Source organism: Dromaius novaehollandiae, chromosome 1 (assembly GCF_036370855.1).
Source record: "Dromaius novaehollandiae isolate bDroNov1 chromosome 1, bDroNov1.hap1, whole genome shotgun sequence".
Taxonomy (NCBI): domain Eukaryota; kingdom Metazoa; phylum Chordata; class Aves; order Casuariiformes; family Dromaiidae; genus Dromaius; species Dromaius novaehollandiae.
Window position 1 is genome coordinate 207269773 of NC_088098.1, and position 19186 is coordinate 207288958.

At 42.7% G+C, this 19186-nt stretch overlaps 1 protein-coding gene across 1 annotated transcript in view; it reads right to left on the reverse strand.

The window, feature by feature from the left end:
- HEPHL1 (hephaestin like 1) overlaps positions 1 to 19186 on the reverse strand; it is a 34001-nt gene that overhangs the window by 2963 nt on the left and 11852 nt on the right. The window contains exons 4-17 of the mRNA XM_064505116.1: positions 18517 to 18696; positions 17592 to 17846; positions 16353 to 16521; positions 15535 to 15674; positions 15231 to 15362; positions 12240 to 12451; positions 11250 to 11400; positions 9739 to 9951; positions 6977 to 7190; positions 5649 to 5788; positions 4385 to 4525; positions 1023 to 1129; positions 361 to 583; positions 1 to 130 (exon numbers count right to left, since the gene is read on the reverse strand). The exon at positions 1 to 130 is cut by the window's left edge and continues 10 nt beyond it. Of these exons, the coding sequence (XP_064361186.1) occupies positions 1 to 130; positions 361 to 583; positions 1023 to 1129; positions 4385 to 4525; positions 5649 to 5788; positions 6977 to 7190; positions 9739 to 9951; positions 11250 to 11400; positions 12240 to 12451; positions 15231 to 15362; positions 15535 to 15674; positions 16353 to 16521; positions 17592 to 17846; positions 18517 to 18696 (2407 nt within the window). The remainder of the gene's footprint in view (positions 131 to 360; positions 584 to 1022; positions 1130 to 4384; positions 4526 to 5648; positions 5789 to 6976; positions 7191 to 9738; positions 9952 to 11249; positions 11401 to 12239; positions 12452 to 15230; positions 15363 to 15534; positions 15675 to 16352; positions 16522 to 17591; positions 17847 to 18516; positions 18697 to 19186) is intronic.

The window sequence follows — 19186 nt, forward strand, 5'->3', positions numbered from 1 at the left end:
AAGGTCTGTGCATGGAAATGGACTGTATGTATATCGACTTCATTACCCATTCCTATCAAATACCAATTTGTCGTATCACCTTCATTCATCGTTAAACCCAGGAGACTATTGTAGATCTTCCCATTGATTGCTAGAAGAATGACAAAATAGGATGGATTAGTAACTGGCCGCTGTACGGGTGGTGATAGCCTCCCATCAGGCACTGTTCTCGCTTCCTCAGTGGAGAGCGGGTGCCCGGGCAGGGAAGGGACAGGCACCATGCGGCCAGGGCAAGGGCTCTCCAGGGTCCAGCATATTCCTAAAAGGGCTGTGAAAAACAAACCCCTATCCTCTTGGCTGCTGCCAATGAGTCCTACATACCGTGCATGCAGTTGCCGTCTACAAAGTTCTCAGTGTAATTAAAATCATCAGGATTCTTATGAAGGTATGTTTCAATATTTTCTTTCAAATACCAGGATTTATTTTCATCAAACACCATAAATAGAAGTGTAAATTCACGATCAATGTCTTTCCTTAGACCTTTTTCATTTAGGATTCCTTTTCTGCAGACTATGAGAGGCCCAATCAGACCACTGTATGTGTCCTGGAATAAAAGAAATACTTGCATTATAAATTTGCTAGTTCATCCAGTTATGAAATAAATACAGATTAACTACACATGAAATAAAGATGAAATTTCATTTTCCTATCAGAAAAAAAGTCACTAATCTATCTGATATAAGAAATCTTTCTCTATATTTTAGATTTTAATGTCCCAAAGCAATGTTTTTTCCCCCCACCCAAACTCCCTTCAACTATTCTTTAAGAAAGGAATCACATTGATTCAGTATATCCCAGGGTTTTCAATAGATTACATTACCCAAATGTGGGCAAATATTATCAAAAAATACAAAGTCTCTAGTTCTGTAAACCCTTCCTCTAGCCTGTGGTCCTTACATAAATGAGAAGTAGGACCATTTCAGAAACATTATGCAAGATAGGATGCTTTATCCAAAGCAATGTAATGACCGTTTCCTGGTTACCTTTACAAAATTCGCTGTTGAAAAATAAACCCAAGTGATGCAGTTTGGATCTGTTTTACTCGGGCCTGATCTTTCTGGGACGTTCCACCTGTAGGTATTAATTTCCTCTGAAACAGAGAGAGAACAATTTCATCAAAAGCAGCTGGGTTTTGGGAGCTTTGAATAGTATGTAACTGGATCCAATACCTTCCTCACTAAAAAGTGATCTGCATCACACAATCTGTGTAAGCATACAGGGATGTAATGTGGACATGATTTTGCCTTCCAGGGGGTCGGAGGTCTCAGTGGTGTAAATGAAGGCAGGTATGACCCCCTAAAAGAGCCCTGCAAATGATGCTGAAAACAGTGGCATCCCCCAGAGGGAAGTCTGGCGATTAGACTTTTCATCTTTCTCCTTGGGCAAAACTTGTAATAGATAAATGGTCTTTGATGCCAGTGCTTAAAGCTGTCAGGAGCCAAACTCCAGAAAATATGCTGCGGGCTGTCTCCTTTAAAAGGGCACCAGGACATGGAAATTGCCTCCAGGATTTTGCAGAAGGTGCTGCTCTGTGACTTGCAGCAGTGCATCACTTCTCCATCAGGAGAGGAGAGCTGAGTACATGCTGACCTGGATGTCCTCTTGCCCACGGATTGGGAGCTACAGGAGGTGTCTTTCCCTCCTCCAGCTAAGCCCCCGTTCTTCAGCAGTTACCAGAAAACCCCTGTTCCCTCCCCAAAGCCATCACCTCTGCCACGTCCTCCCTGCAGGTGAGCAGAGATTCCCAGTAAGAAAAGGCACCAATGCCACTGCCTGAAAATAGCTTATATATGAGAAGTCAGAAATAGCATGAAGAATTTTCTGTATGTCCATGTGTGAGGCTGTCACAGCACAGTTTATCTGAGGTTAGCGTCTCCAGTTTTGTGCTGGCCTTTGATTTTACAGAACAAAAAAAATCATATGGGCAAATTATCCATGCTGTGTTTTTCCACTTTGATTTTTTGCTAGTGTGAGAGAGGAACATGGGAGACCAAGATGTGGTCAACACCTCATCCTTCTAAGTGCCGGACAAATGCTGAACCAGACAGTCTCTGGCCCAAACATCTTCCAGGCTCATATAACCTGAGAACAACTGGGGACACACTATGAGTCAGGGGAAAACAAGGAAATCATGAAACTGTTGGCTTTAGTACAGCTGCTACCTAGCAGCTGTCAACAGCTGTGAGCATTGTGACAGAGGAGAGTTTTCGAGCTTAAATATTTGTAAAGCGACTGAGGTAGCTTTGTGCCACTGAGACATTAGACCATTTTAACGGATCATGCAATAGTGTGTTTTATTGTATGGCACTAATTACATAAAGAGAAATGGTGACTCTCAAATATCATATTGCATAGGATGAGCCTCATGTAAATGTTGCAGTACCATTTAATCTTACAGGACAAGCCCTTTCTGTGCATTATAGCAGGCGTTCATTTACTTAAGCAGGGATTAGCAAGGCTTCTAAGATGACATTTTCTGTGCCATCTAGCCCTCATTTATTCTTTATGTGCCAGAAAGGTGTTTGGCAACCCTCCAGTTCATGCTGTCTGTGGGTGCTGCTACAGGGATTTTTGTTTGCGGGATAGAACAGCCTATGCAAGACATGGGTATTTCAGGAGATACTGCTCAGCACAGTTCAGCAGTGTTTTTGTCAGTAGTATCTAATATGCAGGGGACAAATGAGGCAAGATGGCTTTTTCTTCAAAAAGCTTAAGATTTTCAAGGATGTGCTCTGCCAAGAGAAGCAATCTTGTTAAGGTCACAAAGCCTTGTGGAGGTGCCAATGAAGCACCTTTGGAGGTGCAAATGAAGCATAACCCCTGGAAGGACTGATAAACAAGAGGAAAATGTATTTAAAAGGATATCTTCTCCCTCTTTCCTTCTGCTTAAATGGAGGAATGGACAGAGAGAGGACAAAACTTTGGCAGCCGAGAGCTGCTTTGATGTAGGCTTCTATGGGTCTGCTCCCTGCATCTGTCATCTCTTGAACATGTCATGCACAGTCTCTTTAGGAAGCTGGCAGTGCTCTAGGAATTATGAGTCTGTAAAGCATAAATATAAACTGATGACTTGTTCAGTATTTAGTAAGAATAGATAGGCCGTGAGGAGCTCAGGGTGGACAGTCCAGCTTGTGTTAGGAAAGTTAGCTAGCAAGGAGCCAAGTGAAGAGATTTCCAGATGATGGTGGTGGGGACTGAAATGCCCAAGGACTATCCTTGTTCTGAGGTACTTGATGTGCTTGCTAAGCGCTATTTCTGAACTCCTAAGTAAAAGTTAGTACTTAGATCTTGCCGAAGAGGCCTTTCCCTTGGCTTACCTTGAACCCGGCCTGCATGGACACCTTCCTTCATCTAATTCATCCTAAGCCTGCTCCCATGTGGCCATGAGAGACATTACAGTAGTATTCCTAATATTACACCACATACATTTACAGCAGGTATGCATTTGTCAGACTCCAGCAAGACAGACACAGGCTCATGTTTGGCCATGAATTCTTGTGTGATTGTCCCGTAGCAGTATAGCTACACAAAAGAAAGAAATTGCACCTTGCAAAGAGGTTTAGTACGTTGGAGTTTATTCTCATTCAGTTTCAGACTGAAGCTCACAGATACTATGAAAAAAAATTCCATGGCTGATGGAAAGCAAAAGTGCATTCTGGGTTGACTATAATGCCTGGTTTTGAGTTTGACTTTCCATTATAATATAAAACCCAAAATAACAATTGAAGTAAAAAAAATACAACTGTTAAAAATGTAGTTCTCTAAATAGCAATATGAAAAATGTCAACACTGTGAGAACTGTTTCCCACCATTTTCCTGACTAAAAACCAAGGCGTGTTTGACACAGCTTTTCAAAGACTTTTAACTTACACAGCAAACAGTTCAGTTTTGTGTTTTATGCATCAGCTCTGAACGCAGATGCCAATTCTGTGTAGATTAACAGAGAGGCAGAGTTTATATTGCTGACTGCAACTTTGCCACTGAGTCACTGAGTTTGGTAGATACTACTAGAATGCCAGTCCTGAGTCAAATGTGGTGCTGGCTTAGGCTTCCCTTGCAGGGATTATGGGCCTGCTTCTGCTTTTTTGGAGATTATCCAGTTATATTACATTACTGTTTCTATCCCTGTTAGGAACAAAGGTTCATTCTTTGCCCTAACATGCTCATGTAATCAAGAACCTACATGCATGAGAACACAGAGAATCACTTATAGGTGAACTTTGAATGTATGCTTGGAAGGACATGCAGGTATGAGGAAGCTTGAAAAAGGGAATATTATACATGTGTATTTTTATACTAGGTTTTTGTAGCTCAAGCTAAAAAGAAAAAAAAAAACCAGCCTTACCTGGTAGGGTAATTGGTGTCTCAGATTGTTCTTCACAACCCACTTCTTCTATACCGTGTGCAGTTATTGAATAAGGCCGGCTAGCTTTATTCTTAAATACAATCAGCACAGAGTCGCCAACCTCCGCATGCAGTAATGGGCCTAAATTAAAACAACACTCTCTAGTGATTAATGCTGCTATTACAGACTGAGTAAAATTGAAGTTAATCAAGAATCAGCTCAGAAATATATTTTCTATTATTATTTACAAGCTATAAAATTAGCTAACCTTGAATTTAGGAGCTGTCTTCTGTGAAATGCCATTGCTGTTTACAGGGATGGTAAAGAGAATTTTTTGTAATCTATAGGCTGATTCTGTGAATAAGATTTCCAAGGGCCTCTTCAATAATAGATTTATGACAGTTCAAAAAAATCATTGCATTTTAACAAACTTTCAGTAGCTTGGCCTCAGAAAGAAGCAGCAGTCTTCCTCAAAATCCTCAGGTTTTACTGTTCTTTCAGCTACGCCATCAAAATGTGTCCATTACCCCAGCTGATGAAAAACTCCATATATGTAACCAATCTTTTTTCTTTTCGGGTGATGAGAATTGTCCACTCTGGAGACTAGTCTCTGGGCAGCTTGTTTTTAGGGAGAACTCTTGTGGATAGTTTTTGTATCTCAAATTTGATTTTTTAATTGGCAATGGCTTGCTTTTTCTTTTTTGAGAAAATTCAGCTTTTTTTTCAGTTTTGCACTGCAAAATAAGGAAATGTCCCTGCTCGTTGCAAAAAATCAGCCCCATTAGAAGTATTTCTAAAGAATGTTAACCATTTTAGGGACAGTTGTTCCCCACTTCTCATCCCATAAAACACATGAGCTCGTAGTTATTTTATGACATGCACAATCTCAAACTGTGCAACCTTTGACTTGCACAACCTCAGTACAAACCGAGCACCTTAACATCTACTCAGTCTACCTACAAGCATCTCTCCCAGATCACATGCTCCGATGTTAAGGTGAATCCTGGAATTTCCATTTTTACTTCCTCCCTGTAAGTACTCCTTAAGATAGTCTTTCTTCATTTGGGAATGGATCTTTAATTTGGAAAACGTCTTTACGCTCAGCAGTTACATAAATTGGGTGTAAAATCACTGATAAGCAGGAAGGGGCATCAGTGTTACCTCTCTTTCTTTCCACATTAACAAAGCTGGGGAAAGCTTCATTTTTGGAAAGCAATCCCTCTCACTTATTAGGCTCAGTCTGGGAGCCGTGAGAGCTACTTGCCCAGGATTTCCAAATGTTTCTCCTCCTCGGTCCTCACTTTGCGCTGTGTGAAGTTGCCGTTTGTGTACTCCCTGTAAACCACCTTCTTGTATTTTGCACCAATTAGGTCTTCCGCGTGGCTCATGAAAACACGCCCATAGCTGCAAAATAAAAAGGCAGAAATTAAAAGCACAAAACTTCACATATCTGAAGGTTAGTAGCTGTTGTGTTATTCACAATAGATGCAAAAAGAATATACAGCTTGGTCCAATACGGTGATGTGTCGCAAGAGATTTTATGCAGCAAATACCAGCGATCCTTGCTGAATGCACACTCTCTTCAGACAGGTAAGGCTTGGGATATGTTGCACTCACCACAGACTTTTGGGAGCACAAGTCCTTCACCAGAGCTGACAAAGCAGAAAGTTCGTTCAAGCTAAATGTGGGTTTGGCCACTCTTTCCAGCTCTATCTTCCACTCCAATAAAAGATACTCTTTCCCTGCAAACCTCAGTTCCCTTATCATGGTGGCTGCTTTCACTGTCTTGTATATTAGTCAGCCACAGGCAGATGACACTGTAAGCCAAATCTTGCAAAACAAAGTGCTGCTGTGTTTGAGACGAGGGCTGCTTTGCCTTCACCCAGCTGGTGCCAGCTGCACCTCACAGTGAGAAATGTCTTTTCCCTTCCGAACCTGGCTGAGGATGCTTTTCGTACCCACCAGGTTTGCACAGTAACACTGCGTTTTTGGTTGTTGCCCCTGCTTGAGCAGAGAAGGCTGACTTGCCAGCAGAGGACACTCCCAACCAGCTCAAGAGGAGAGTGCTCACCTCCTTCTGAGAGCAGAGTTACCACATGGCAGTGTCATCTCCAAGGCCCCCTGCCAGAGGAGTTTTGAGGTTGCCTCACAACATGCAAAAGAAAACGCCCCATCAATACTAATTTTTATGTATGTATAAGAGCAACCTTTTGACAATACTGGAGTTAAGATTTTCTCCAAATGCGTTTCTTGATCACCATTAAAAGAGACTCCACCTGTGATTCTTCGGGTATGTTTTCTACTGACTCTAATGTACCCTTGCTTTTTTAGCGGGTGCAGCTCCCCAGCCATATTTCTAAGTTTTGTCTTTCAAACATGTTGCCCTCTTGTTCCTTTTCGTTTTCACCAGAGCCAAATGGCTGTCTCAGAGTTAACCATTTTTTAATTACATTTTCTCTGATGGAAATTACTTGGTTCAGCAAACAGTGCTTTCTAAAAAGTACTAGGCCAGCTTCATGGGAGGATGCTGCCGTGATCCCCCTCAAGCTATGAACGTGTCCCACACCCACGAGCCTTTTTTGCCTTCAGTACCTTTCTTCATTGCTGCTTATGTTGTAAATCTTTGGTGCCGAGCTCTTATTTGATGCATAGTCCCATTCCACCTCCTCCGCAGCGATGTAGTACAGCCTTACTGCACCGTACTGCTGCTGGGCTTGAGTGCTATTGCGGCAGCTGCTAACTTCATAAAGATGCTTCATCCCACCAACAAAGTGATCAAAAGTCCTGCAGACCACTTTGAATGTGCCTGGAAAGGAAAGCCCTTGAGATTTAGGTAATTCTAACAACTCAAAAGCTGGACAGCAAACTCGGTCCTGTGCCTTGTACATCTCTGATCTGTCCTCCGACAAACCTAAACCATAATGCAGCACAGAAAGTCAAGTGAGTGGATATTTATGTCACCCAGAGGCCTACTAGCTCCTTGCTAACTAACTTTGAAAAATACACATGGGGGTCTTAGGGACTGAAGGGGAAGCTAGTCAAGAAAATGGATATGCTGATTACCTACTTCAGTCATTATATTCTCCATGGCCCCAAAACTTCAGATGATAGGAATTCAGGCTGACATTTGCGTGCTGAAGGGCACACACACACCTAAGACTCCTCAGGGTTATGGCCTATAAAGCCTAGGTTATAGCAGGTTCTTCAGCTAAGAGCAAAATTTGAGTGCTGATGCAGGTGGAGATACATAAGACAGAAAGTAGCATTTTATTCCCTCAGAAAAGTTAGCCTGCTCCATCTTCCCTCAAAGACTCTGTAAGTTATTTCTTATTATTTGATTTGGGATAACTTAGCTGGGGGAGCTCTGAAGATTAATCGATTAAATGTCTGGCTTCAGAAGCAAGCTTGGCAGAAAGCCTCCGTTATCCTTGCGTGCTGTCTGTGCCTTTGCCGTGGGGTCTGGGTGCCCCAGTGGGATGTAGTGCTGCCAAGGGAAGGCACAGTGCCATGCCCGGCTTCGCGGATGTGCCCGCAGAGAGCACCGGGGACACGGTGATTCGGGCCGCAGCATGGGCGAAGAGCAAGGGGCAAATCTGGCTGGAGGCTGCTGAAAGCCACATTCTTAGGTGATAATAGATGTCTTCTCAACAGGCTTGCAGTGGTTTGAGTTGGCATGGGGTTTCTGATGACACTGACCTGGACTCTGGGCACCTATCCAGTATCTGCTCTTAGCAGGTCAGCAGCCCAGCTGTGGAGCTTCAAATGTGCTGGTAAAGCTGGGAGCAAAAGCAGAGCTCCCTGTACCCGACAGTCCTAAGCATGCCTTGCAAACACTGATAAAGGCACGGCCAAACAGGCTGTGCGTGTTAGAGATAGTTTCCTTGTCCCTGAGCACAGAGCAGCTGCGCTGGCCTTGGGGTGCACGAGAGTCTCTCCCAGCTGGGGCTGTGCGATTGCTCAGTGTAATACGGCTAATTGAGGCCTCTTAGAAAGTTTGCAATTCAGATACAGATCAACCACGCAAGATCCATTATACCAGAATGCATCTAATGAAGGGGAAGATCCTGCCTGTAACCATTTGGTTATGCGCACCTATATGAGGCAAAAATGACCGAGTTAAAGCTTCAGCTCTGACTCTTGTTCTCCCTCCAATAGAGGCCAAATAACCACAGACCTGGTGTTTCACTCCTGGAGTGACAGTGGGAATATTTCTTGGCATGTTGTGGGCTATATTTTAACATTTGTATTCTCCTTCCCACAGGCTTGAGCAGAGCTGACCACAGCATGGCCCTATGTAGCTCTGCCTGCAAACACTCTCGTGAAGCGGGAAGGCATTTTCATTGTTGTTTAATATATGAGGAAGCTGAGAAGTTCAGTGAGTTACACATGTCCAACTTTGTAAGTCAGTGATGGAACCAACATTAGAAGTATAACTCCCTCCAGACTGGGTCTCAGTCCCTCCCTTGTGCTTCTAAGGCAAGTTATGAAAAAGGTAAAATAGCACTTAGTTAAGAAAACTTGTCGTTGTTGGTCACTATAAAGATCTGAAAATTCATTCTTTTTCCCTTATTGCCAGTAGAGGGTTAGCAGGCAAAAAAATAAATTCCTAGCATTTATTGTTTAGCGTGCTGCAAAGAAAGAATCTGCTGTCAGATTCTTCTGGTGTCAGACAGACACCAGAACCAGGTGCCTAACCCTGGGCTTGGCACATGCACACAGGTCCAATAGTTATTTCTATTGGGTACTCGGGCCAAAGATGGCTCTCAGCATAGTCCTGCAAAACTCTGATGACACCATTGATTTAAACAGAGATGTAAAGAAAAATGACATTGCACTCTTTAGCTTAAAGTTTACCTGAAGCTTCTCCAACCAAGAAATCATCCCTTGTTAGTCTTGAAAAATGTATCGCTGGATTATACATGAAAATTAAAAGTATTTTTTATGTACATACTCCAAAAGAATCTCCTATAGACTAGATATTATTGAAGTTCTAAAATATCTTAAATGATGCTGACTATCTGCATAGCAGTGAATTCCAGCTTTACCGAAAAAAGACTGTTTTGAGAGTTGTGGAAATTTTGGAGCATCCCTGTAGCTATCTGTCTGTCTGCTGGTCTACCTGTCCCAAGCTCATCAAAGACTCTTTTCTCTGGTAATTGTACATATTTGACTTACAGCACTTGCCCGAAAAGTAGCCCAGCCTGAATTCTCAATTACGCCAAGTTTCCCACAGTCTGCACACTGCAAGGCTTTCTCGTGCTTCCAGAACAGAGTAGAACATCTCTTTGAAAGTGTTGTTTAGGCTGTCTGATTTCTGCAAATGCCACAACACTAAGATAAGCTCAAGAACATACCCACGCGGTCTGGCTGCATCAGTGCTGTTCCCGATAAATGAGGAAACAAGGCCAAGCTGTCCCTGGTCGTCCCTCTCAAATTGATGGTGTTTCCTTGAAAATGAACTCCATGCATGTCGTAGTGACTGCCCAGCCCAATGAGGTGCCAGGAAACCTTGTCATCCTTGCACATGGCCAAGCCTGGCAGATTACCGAACAGGTAGCCATTGACAGCTGAAGGAGAAGGAAATAGTCCGGTTAGCGGAAGACAGATGGTAGTTCAGGAAATACCCTCCCAGCACATCTATGACAAGAGACCTGTGACTAAACAAGTCACAGCACTAATTAAAGGGGCGTTTTGTGAAGCAAAGGTAGCACTGACTGGCACCAAATTAATGCCTCAATGTTATTCCTGTAAACTCTGAGCGTCTGCATTTCCTTTTAGCCAGTAAAATGGAACCTTTACACTGATGTAGCTTTTCAAAGTGCTTCACAGATACCAGTTAAGTTTATAAATTAAGCAGCTGCTTTCATCCTAGAGAAAATATAATCCGATCATGAAGGCCATGGAATGGGCTATAAAGAGTATAATCTCAGCTCTGATCCAGCCTTCCTGTGTGATTTTGACATTTGATTTCCACTTTGGTTTCTGTATGAATCTCCTTCCTTCACAAGAGTGTTGTGAGGCTGAACTCACTAATTCTTAAAAACTCACTAATTCTTAGAAGCTCTTTATGATCACTGGATAAAAGATACTATGGCAGAATGAAACTTTACTGTGAGATAACACCTGAAAACGTAAGAATAAAATAAAACAGTCCAGAAAGCCCAGTAGTGAATTTATAGGAAATGCATTAAAACAGGCAGAATCACTCCAGGGTGCCCAGTGGTGGGAGGTGCTGTATATGCAGTGTGTTTCATGCCCTTTGCTTTGTAATTAACTGTTGACTACCAACATATATTCTCGGTGCTGTCAGGGAAACTAAGGCACAGACAAGTTAGGTGATTTGCTCAAGTCTGTCATGTCAGGAATAACCATGAAGAGGTCAACACAGAAGTGATGCTTTAAAACACTATTGGCCATTTCCATGGTCTTTGCCCCTCCTCTCCCAGAGACGGTCACTGCTCAAGAGAGACTTGGTAGAACACAGTGGGTGAACCTTCATTATCCGATTCACTGTGAAGTCCTGCAGCTAAATTTAAATCACCAGTGAATATCAGCCTTTTCTGCAGTTGGTGCCTGACTATGGCATTACGCCTTCCTGTAGACCCAAGTGTAATATCTCAAAGCTAGACTGTGTCCCCTTTTGCCAGGTATACTAGATAGGTGGATGTGTTGATTCCTAATGGGTCTAAGGATTCGACATGAATTCAAAGGGCATCAGAAGTTGGCTGTAATTGTGTCTGTCAGCTTTCCCCTTCACCGTCAAGTGCGATATAGTCAGCTATGAATGATGATAAAATCTGCCAGCTTGTCTTCCTAATGTGACTGCAAGAAAGGTCTTACTGACAGATATTTGATTTTTTCATACCATGCATTTTGTTGGATTCCTTGAAATCTTCATCATCTTTGTCTACTTTTGAAGGATCTCCAGTAAATGCTTCGATATTTTTGTTCAGATACCAGCTGGCATTCTCATCAAAGATTGAAAAGAGCAGATAAAATTCTCTGTCTATTCCTTTCTGTAGCCAAGGAGGAAACCAAGGCATTAGGCATTAAAATCAAAGTGTATGCAGAAACACCCAGGTAAAAAATGGTTTTTTTAAACACAACTTTATTTCCCTCAAACCTTGCAATAAAAAGACAAACTGTTGCAATGGCTGTCAGCCTTATTCTTGCTATGTCCTTATAGAGAAAGGGATTGGCACTCTTCCATCAGCCAGAAGGATAAACCTTGGACAATCATGATTTCATCTCCAGACGGAGGACCCTGTGTTATACTCTGGTTCTTATGGGTGTTTGCATAGGTGCTTATATACATGTTTTATAATGTGCTTATAATGTGCTTCATAACATTCTTATAGGTGTTTGTATTTCAACCTCCACTACATAATTTAAGTTATAAAATGATACCCAGTTCTCCAGAACTGTCCCAAAGCCACAGATCTGGAATTCCGACAACATTCAGCTACAGATTTGGACCAACAATTTTCCTCAGACCCTGTGTCAACCTTGGGTCCAGAACCAAACAACCTAGTGCAGGCAAAATCAGAATCAGGTGGGAACTTCAAAACTTGCGAGAGTTCTAATCTGTCAGGCTTACACAATTGCCTTGTAAAAAATAATGGAAAGTGGAAAAAGATGGGAAACCCAGGGATGTGGAAGGGGGGATGCTGTCTCTGTCAGGTATCCGTTTCACCTTCCCCAGGTCATCTTGCACCATGAGAAGTGACACTTCTCATGAGTTTAAGAGTTTAAACTCTTAAAACTGAACTGGGAACGTGGAAAATTGGACCATATGGTGAAAATCCCCAGTCTACCACCCTGCCGTTTGGGACAGGCAAATGTCTGTTTTGGGTACCTGTGTCCCATCAGGATTCAATGTGTTCTTCCGACACACTAACAAAGGCCCCACAAGGCCGGAGCTGGTGTCCTTCACGGCATCGGTTGCTGAGTAGTACAGATAGGTCAGGCACGGTGGGTCACTCTCTGTTGGGCCTCCATTTTCAGGCACTCTCCATTTGTATGTGAATATCTCACCTGGTTTAACATGGGCTCCCGGCTTTGGATATCCTGCAAACAGGAAATTGAGAAGCGCAAAGGTTACACAAAAGTTACATCTTCCAGCATACAGGCACTAGCTGGAAGTCCGACATAGCCGCTGGTTTCTGCTGACAGACTGCCCCTTCCAGACAAAGCTCAGCCACCATCCCGTAGTCTGGGGACTTCTGCCACCGGGACAGCTCGCTCTAACCCTGGGCTGCAGCAGCATACTGAGCCCATTCCCAGCAGAATGAGTTTAGCTACTTCACACAGGCTGATGCTATCCGACAAGACATGCAGAGCTCCTCCTTGCTCTTAAATGGCTTCTTCTAATGCTTGTAGCTTGCCTGCCCTATCATGATATTCATCTGAGATATGAACACAGACTCTGACTTTTCATTAAGCATCAACAAAGCAATTATAGCAGCAAGTGGAGCTGAAGCTGTGGCTGTTTGGAAATTCTAACCAAATCTGACCCTGATAATTGCTTCTTTTTAATTTCGTAGCAATGAACAGGAAACTCTGTCATAGTCTCCAAAGGGCAGTTGCTCTTACTTCCTCTAGAAGCTTCTTTTGAAGGATTTAAGTGTTTGTCTGCTGCCATGCACAGGGTGAATGTAGCACCACTCATGTAATCTAGCCACTGTAAAAGAGAGTTGGTATCCACTGAGGGAAGACTGACAAAAGGGACTTGAAGGGGAAATTGGGAAAAGCAGTCAGCTCTGCATCCACTGCAGAAAAAAGTGCTAAACAACTTTTTTGGTCTTTGATACGAGGAAGTTCAAACCAGAAATTTTATTTAAAGCTGAGGCACCCATTGACTGGATTTTCTCAGCACAGTCAGATGTGTCTGTAGGAGACTGCACTGACCTAATTTTGTGTATGCTGCTTCAGTTATTACCAAGATCCTGGAATGCCTCAGGGACAATCCTCTTGAAGACTTAGACATGAGTGCAAATATCAATATTACATTTAAACACATACTGGGTGCCATAAACCACAATACAAAACAGAGTGCTTCTGCAACACTAGCTGATGCTACATAATTCATTCTGCGGCAGCACTCAGTAAACAGAAGGATGTTGGTTCAGAGAGAAAAAGTGTCTGAGACTGGACAAGCATCAAATGCAACAGAGGAGAATATCTTTTTAGAGCACAACTGGAAAAAAAAAAGATATCTAGTGAGCCTTAGGTATGTTTAGCTAAAGCATATCACATGAACAGTTTGCACTCAGATAATGCACAGCCTTTGAAAAACAATGTTCTCTCACTGTAAACCTGCAAGCCTGCTTCATCTGTACACACTGGGAGACAGATATGGTGGAAATCCAAGACACAGGTGCTACAGGGAGAGATGAAGGGGCAGAAATATTATTAGGAAGAGATAAATGTGGAGTTGGTTTCCTCTCCAAAATCCCAGGGGTGTGCAGCTCACACTGCCACTGAACTGTAGGATTTGGTTTGATTTTGCTCCACCCTAAAGGGTGCAACGCCAACAGGCACTGTTACTGCAGGGTGTTAAGTGACAGCATGACATGAGTGTGAGCAGAAGGAAGCCACACTTCCATCAGGGAACTATATCTGCCATTGGTGGCGTTAGGAAGTGTACAGTGGATTTGAGAGCTGAACTTAAGCTGTCTTGTTTCAAGATACACTGGGGCCTGCTGGCAAATGTGCTGCGATGCAAAGTCAGCAACTGGAGATGTAACAGAATTTGACGAGCCTTTTGTGCTGATTTTATGAGTTTTTGTTTATTTGATTAGATGATTTTATGAGTTTTGCATGTTGACCTAATTCTGTTGGCACAGTTCTCAAAGAGGGATTATGTCCCGGGAGTTTGTTCTGATATGTTGTAGTGGAAACCAAGCAGTTCAGACAAAAAAATCTTCTTTCTTTTCAGTGCTGCAAATGCAGCTAAAGAATCTTTCGGAGACCACAATATTCTCTCTGTAGAGACTATGGGTGGGATTCAGCTCAGCTAACCTCATCCCTCTAAAGCTTAGGTCCCTAACCCAGGTCTAGGCTCCTTCTGTATTCAGAGAGAGACGGACACCTCCAGAGGGCGACTCACTGTCTCCTAAGGTAGGTGTTCGCAGTAAATGGGACTTCTCACCCTCTGAAGGGATCATTTCTTGCCACTGACTACACAATTAGACATGACACCTAACTTCTAAGGGTTAAACTTAGATGACAAAGATCCTGTCCTGCGCACAGCATGAGAAGAAGCCTTCAGTAAATGCTCCATTTCAACATCCACGTGTTTACAAGGATTAATAAGAATTGTTGCTGCTTCAGATTCCAGGCTGATCAGATCAAAGGTGCCTCCCATGCCGAATATCCTGACAGCGAAGCAGGGGGAATGCCAGAGCCGGATTACAGCACAGGACATGAAGCAGCCCGGATCATACAGCTGGATATATTCAAAGGCTCAGCAGGGACATAACACCAGAGCCCAAGCTCCCTTACTCTGGAGCACACCCACAGCAGCTCCATTGACTGCAGCTGAGTGAATTAGTTTAAAACTAATATAAGTGGAATTGGACTCAAGACTTTTATTCAGCATTAACAGGTGGACTCCAGCTAGTTTCAGGTGCCTTGTCTGGTACACGTCCAAGGCAAAGAAACAGCACAGAAACAGATTGGCAAGGGGGAGCAGTCCTGCAGTGACATATAAGCTAGATACAAACTAACTAAATCATCCCTTCTGTGCCTTAAAATCCATGAAAAGGGCAAAAGTTGCAGAACAACAGAAGAGCTTTAGACCCACGTATTAGGGATGCAACAATACAATAACAGAGTTAAAACTTACCATCTAAGTATGGAGCGCCTTCTGACAGCTTGCTGTAGCTGACGCCGTGGGCCATAATGCTATAGTTCCTCTTAGCTTTGTTGGCAAAAGTAACTAGCACTGTATCTCCCACTTCGGCTTTTATAACGGGACCTTGAAAAAAGAGAGTAAAGGAAGGTGTTAAAAGAACTGCCAGCTAACATGTTTTTATCTAAAGAAGAGAGGGCTGATTAGCAGCTGCATGCACAGAAATCCCCTCTGGATCCAAGTGGACTTCTGCATTTAAACACGATGGTGTGACAGGATGGGAAAGTGTTTACCATACCAAGTATTCCCAGGTGCTTCATATCCTCTGACTGGATCTTCCTTTTGCTGAACTTTGCATCAGTATATTCCACGTAGTGAACTTTCCAGTATTGCCCTCCTATTCTGTCAGTCCCTTGTGTAAAGTATATTGCAGATTCACTGTGGAGTTAACAAATCGGACTGGTTAAATAATTGGAGGTTCAGACAGAACCCTTCATTTGGGATAAGGTTATTCCAGCCATGGGACAAATGACCCTCAGATTACTAGTTTCCATATAGTTTTCCAGCAGGCCAAAGGAGATATTACTGATCTGTATTTCAGTGAGAAATTAGTTAACATATGTGCATTCATTGTGCATTAGACTTCCTTACATTTAACCCCAGCTTATTTAGGGCAAGACCTATGTCATTACATGTGCATTATGGATCTCTAATCCTCTTTATTTTTTCTAGGAGATATCATAATACAATTCATCATCATCAGTAAGAGCAGGGGGGAAAAAATCTACCATTATGGCACCTCTGAGATACACTGATTGAAAATGTGAAAGCTGCCTAAAGCATCTAGACTTAGTGGTATTTATCCTCTTGAACTTTATGTACTTAGTCAAGGTTCACTTTCTCCATGTAGTTAGTGGAGCGAGATAAGTGCTTCCAGAGGCAAATCGGAGCATCTCGTGAATCTAACTTCTAAACAAAGTTGTTCAAATTCATTCCTCCCTGTCCCTTTCAGTTAAAATTAATAATAGTGCAGGACCTAGCCCTGATGACTCACTGTGAAAGTCTCACCCAGACACCTGAAATTAAAACACGACACGCAAGGACAAGAAGGCTTACCTGCCAGTGGCATTTAAACCCTGCCCAGTGAATTTATCATAACCGTCAGGTCCATAATTCCAGAGCACCTCTTCAGCAGCAATATAGTATAGTCTTTTGTGACTGAGCGGTGAAGGCCGAGAAAGATTTTTCTGGCAGATCTGAACATCGTACAGTGCCTCCATGCCACCTGGGAGAGGAGAGAGTCTGGAGACAGCTCTTGTGCCAGCTGTGGAGTCAACAGTCTCACAGATACAAATACACATTCAGAAGTCTCTAGACAGGAGCTACGTGGATTGGAAAAAAATGACTGGGATCATTTAGGTAAATTTCTGCTTTTATTGACTCTCTCTGCCTTCTCTGGGTCAGACTCTATCACTCTTCTCTTGCAAGGCAGTACATCGCCCCACAAGTGAATCCCACTGAAGTCAATGACATTCTTTAGTAGGCTTATTTACTCCTGAGGATGGCAGAACAATTTCCAGGGTCAGAGTGCCTCCTGTGATGTGCTGAATGGCCCCAGCTCTCCTTGACTTCCACAGGAATAGAGAGGCTGGTTAGTACCACACTGAAGGTGTTCATTGCCTGCCAGAATCCAGTCTTTTACTCCTAATTTAAATCTCACTGAAGTCAATGATCAAGTTCTTAAAAGTAAAATTTTTTTCCAACTGGTGACTGGTTCTGATATTATAATTATACAACACCTAGTATCATAACACTAGGATTATGGTATGTGCTTTACATCTCCCACGCCATATAGATATCACAATACCATTTTCAAATTCCTTCATGTAATTGTTCCTTACCAACCTTCTGGGAAACAGTGCCCATTTTTGTCAGATTTCTGTAAAGGAAAAAGCTATGAAGTGCTCAGCTGACATGATTTTCCTCTAAGTGTCTGTTTCTACAACAGAAGGTGAATATGAAGGCTCTTCTCATCGCTCGCTAAACTCTCCAGTTTATATAGAAAGTGCTGTGTCAACATTGGATTTAGCAAGTCTTTCTCATATGAATTGCCTATATTTACAATTAAGTCATTTGTACTAGCTGAAGATTTGCCCCAACATACATAATTTCATTGATAGCTAAATTCATACTCATGATCTTTATCTGGTGAAAGAGTTAGTTCCTAGGTGTTCAGTCAGAAAAAAGCTCCAAGTCCTGCTCCTACTGGAAGCAGTTCTTTCAGTTTTCTTTTCCTAGCATAATGCAAGCTGAGCTTTGTATCTGATATGATCAGGGAGATCTATAGCACTGTACCTTGTAAATGTTCATTAACCTGACAAGTTATCAGCCACCTCCCAGCATTCCCAGGAGTCATCTCCGCTGTGATGAACGTTGCTGGAAACAGACCGACGACATCTGCCCTCTGGCCTCTGATAGTGAACGTGTGGCCGTAGAAATACGCGGCGTGGATATCTATCTCGCTTCCCATTCCAAACAAGTGCCAGAACATGGGATCGTCAGCACACATCTCCAAGCCAGGAAGATTGCCATAAATATATCCATTAATAGCTAAAAACAAAAGTAGGAGACTTCATGAGAGATGAAAGACAAGTGCCTCTGACCCTGTTTCTAAGGATGATGCATTCCAGACCCTGAAGCTGTCTGAGTGTCCACTCTGAGTCCACAGCTGAGCAACTTGCTCAGAGGCTCCCTGATGGAGAATAACATTTTTCAACTGCCAGGTTACAGGTCTGGATGATCTAATGTTCCAAATTCTCTTGCTGGGTCTGTGAAAAACTTCCTGAATGATACTGAGATACTGCAAAAGCCAAGTCATCACCAAAGGTCCTGATTATGAAGTTAATTTGTTCTACAGCTATTTAGCATCTCTGAAATTTCTTCCATCTTATTCCAAGTCATATATATGCCATTATACACATGGCTCAAACAATTTAGATTTGAATGTTGTGATTTCAGTCAAGTCAGTCTAGTCAGCTCTCTCTTTATCAGTTTCCACACCTGACAATGTATCAGGATACTGGGAGAACAAGAGTCATATTTTGAAAAATATTTTGGCTCCTAGACTTCATGCAGCCTATCAGCATAGCAATTTAACATCCTGACCCATTTCATGATGACAGAGAGAAAGGAGAGCTATCACAAAGGACAGAAAGTCCTACTGAAATGAAAACAGATCACTCCTATGTATTACTACTATACGCTCAAGAGTCCTGCTCACCATGCATTCGGTTGCTAGTCCGGAAACCTTCATCCTCTTTGTCCACTGTGGTTGGTTCTAAACAGAAGGTGTTAATATTCTCATCAAGATACCAGCTGAAGTTTTCATCTACAATGCTAAACATCAGGGCAAAAGCGTTAGCAGCACCAGTCCTTTCTATCGAGGTGTCATCTGCAGTTCCTAAATTACAAACAAAAAGGAAAGTGCTAGGAAAAACCTTGGAGGGGTTTGAATTTAAAAGTGACAATAACTTTGGAGCACTGGAGGAAATACAGTGCTTAGCCCATGATCTATAGGGCAGGATGCGTCTCAGCTAATTTCACTCCTCTAAGACATCTTCACCACCCTCTGCAGCCTTTGAACAGATAGGTGCCTCCAGAAGCTGATATTTCATGATCACTTTTACTTGACATAAGTAGCTGCCAAAAGCTGCTGTCCCATTTTCCCCATCCTTGGCCCACTGTCCCCAACCCTGACCTTTAGTCAGTATTAGCATCTTTGTGCCTACACAGTGAGCCAGGTCACGGACCTGATCCAGCTGGAAACCAGTGACTTTTTTTGGCTAGGGATTAAGGAGAGGCAAGTGGTAGCCTGCATTTTTGTTGCACAGAAGTTGCTGTAGAACCATACCCGCCAAATGGCCATCTGTATGTGGCCGTTCTCCATGGAC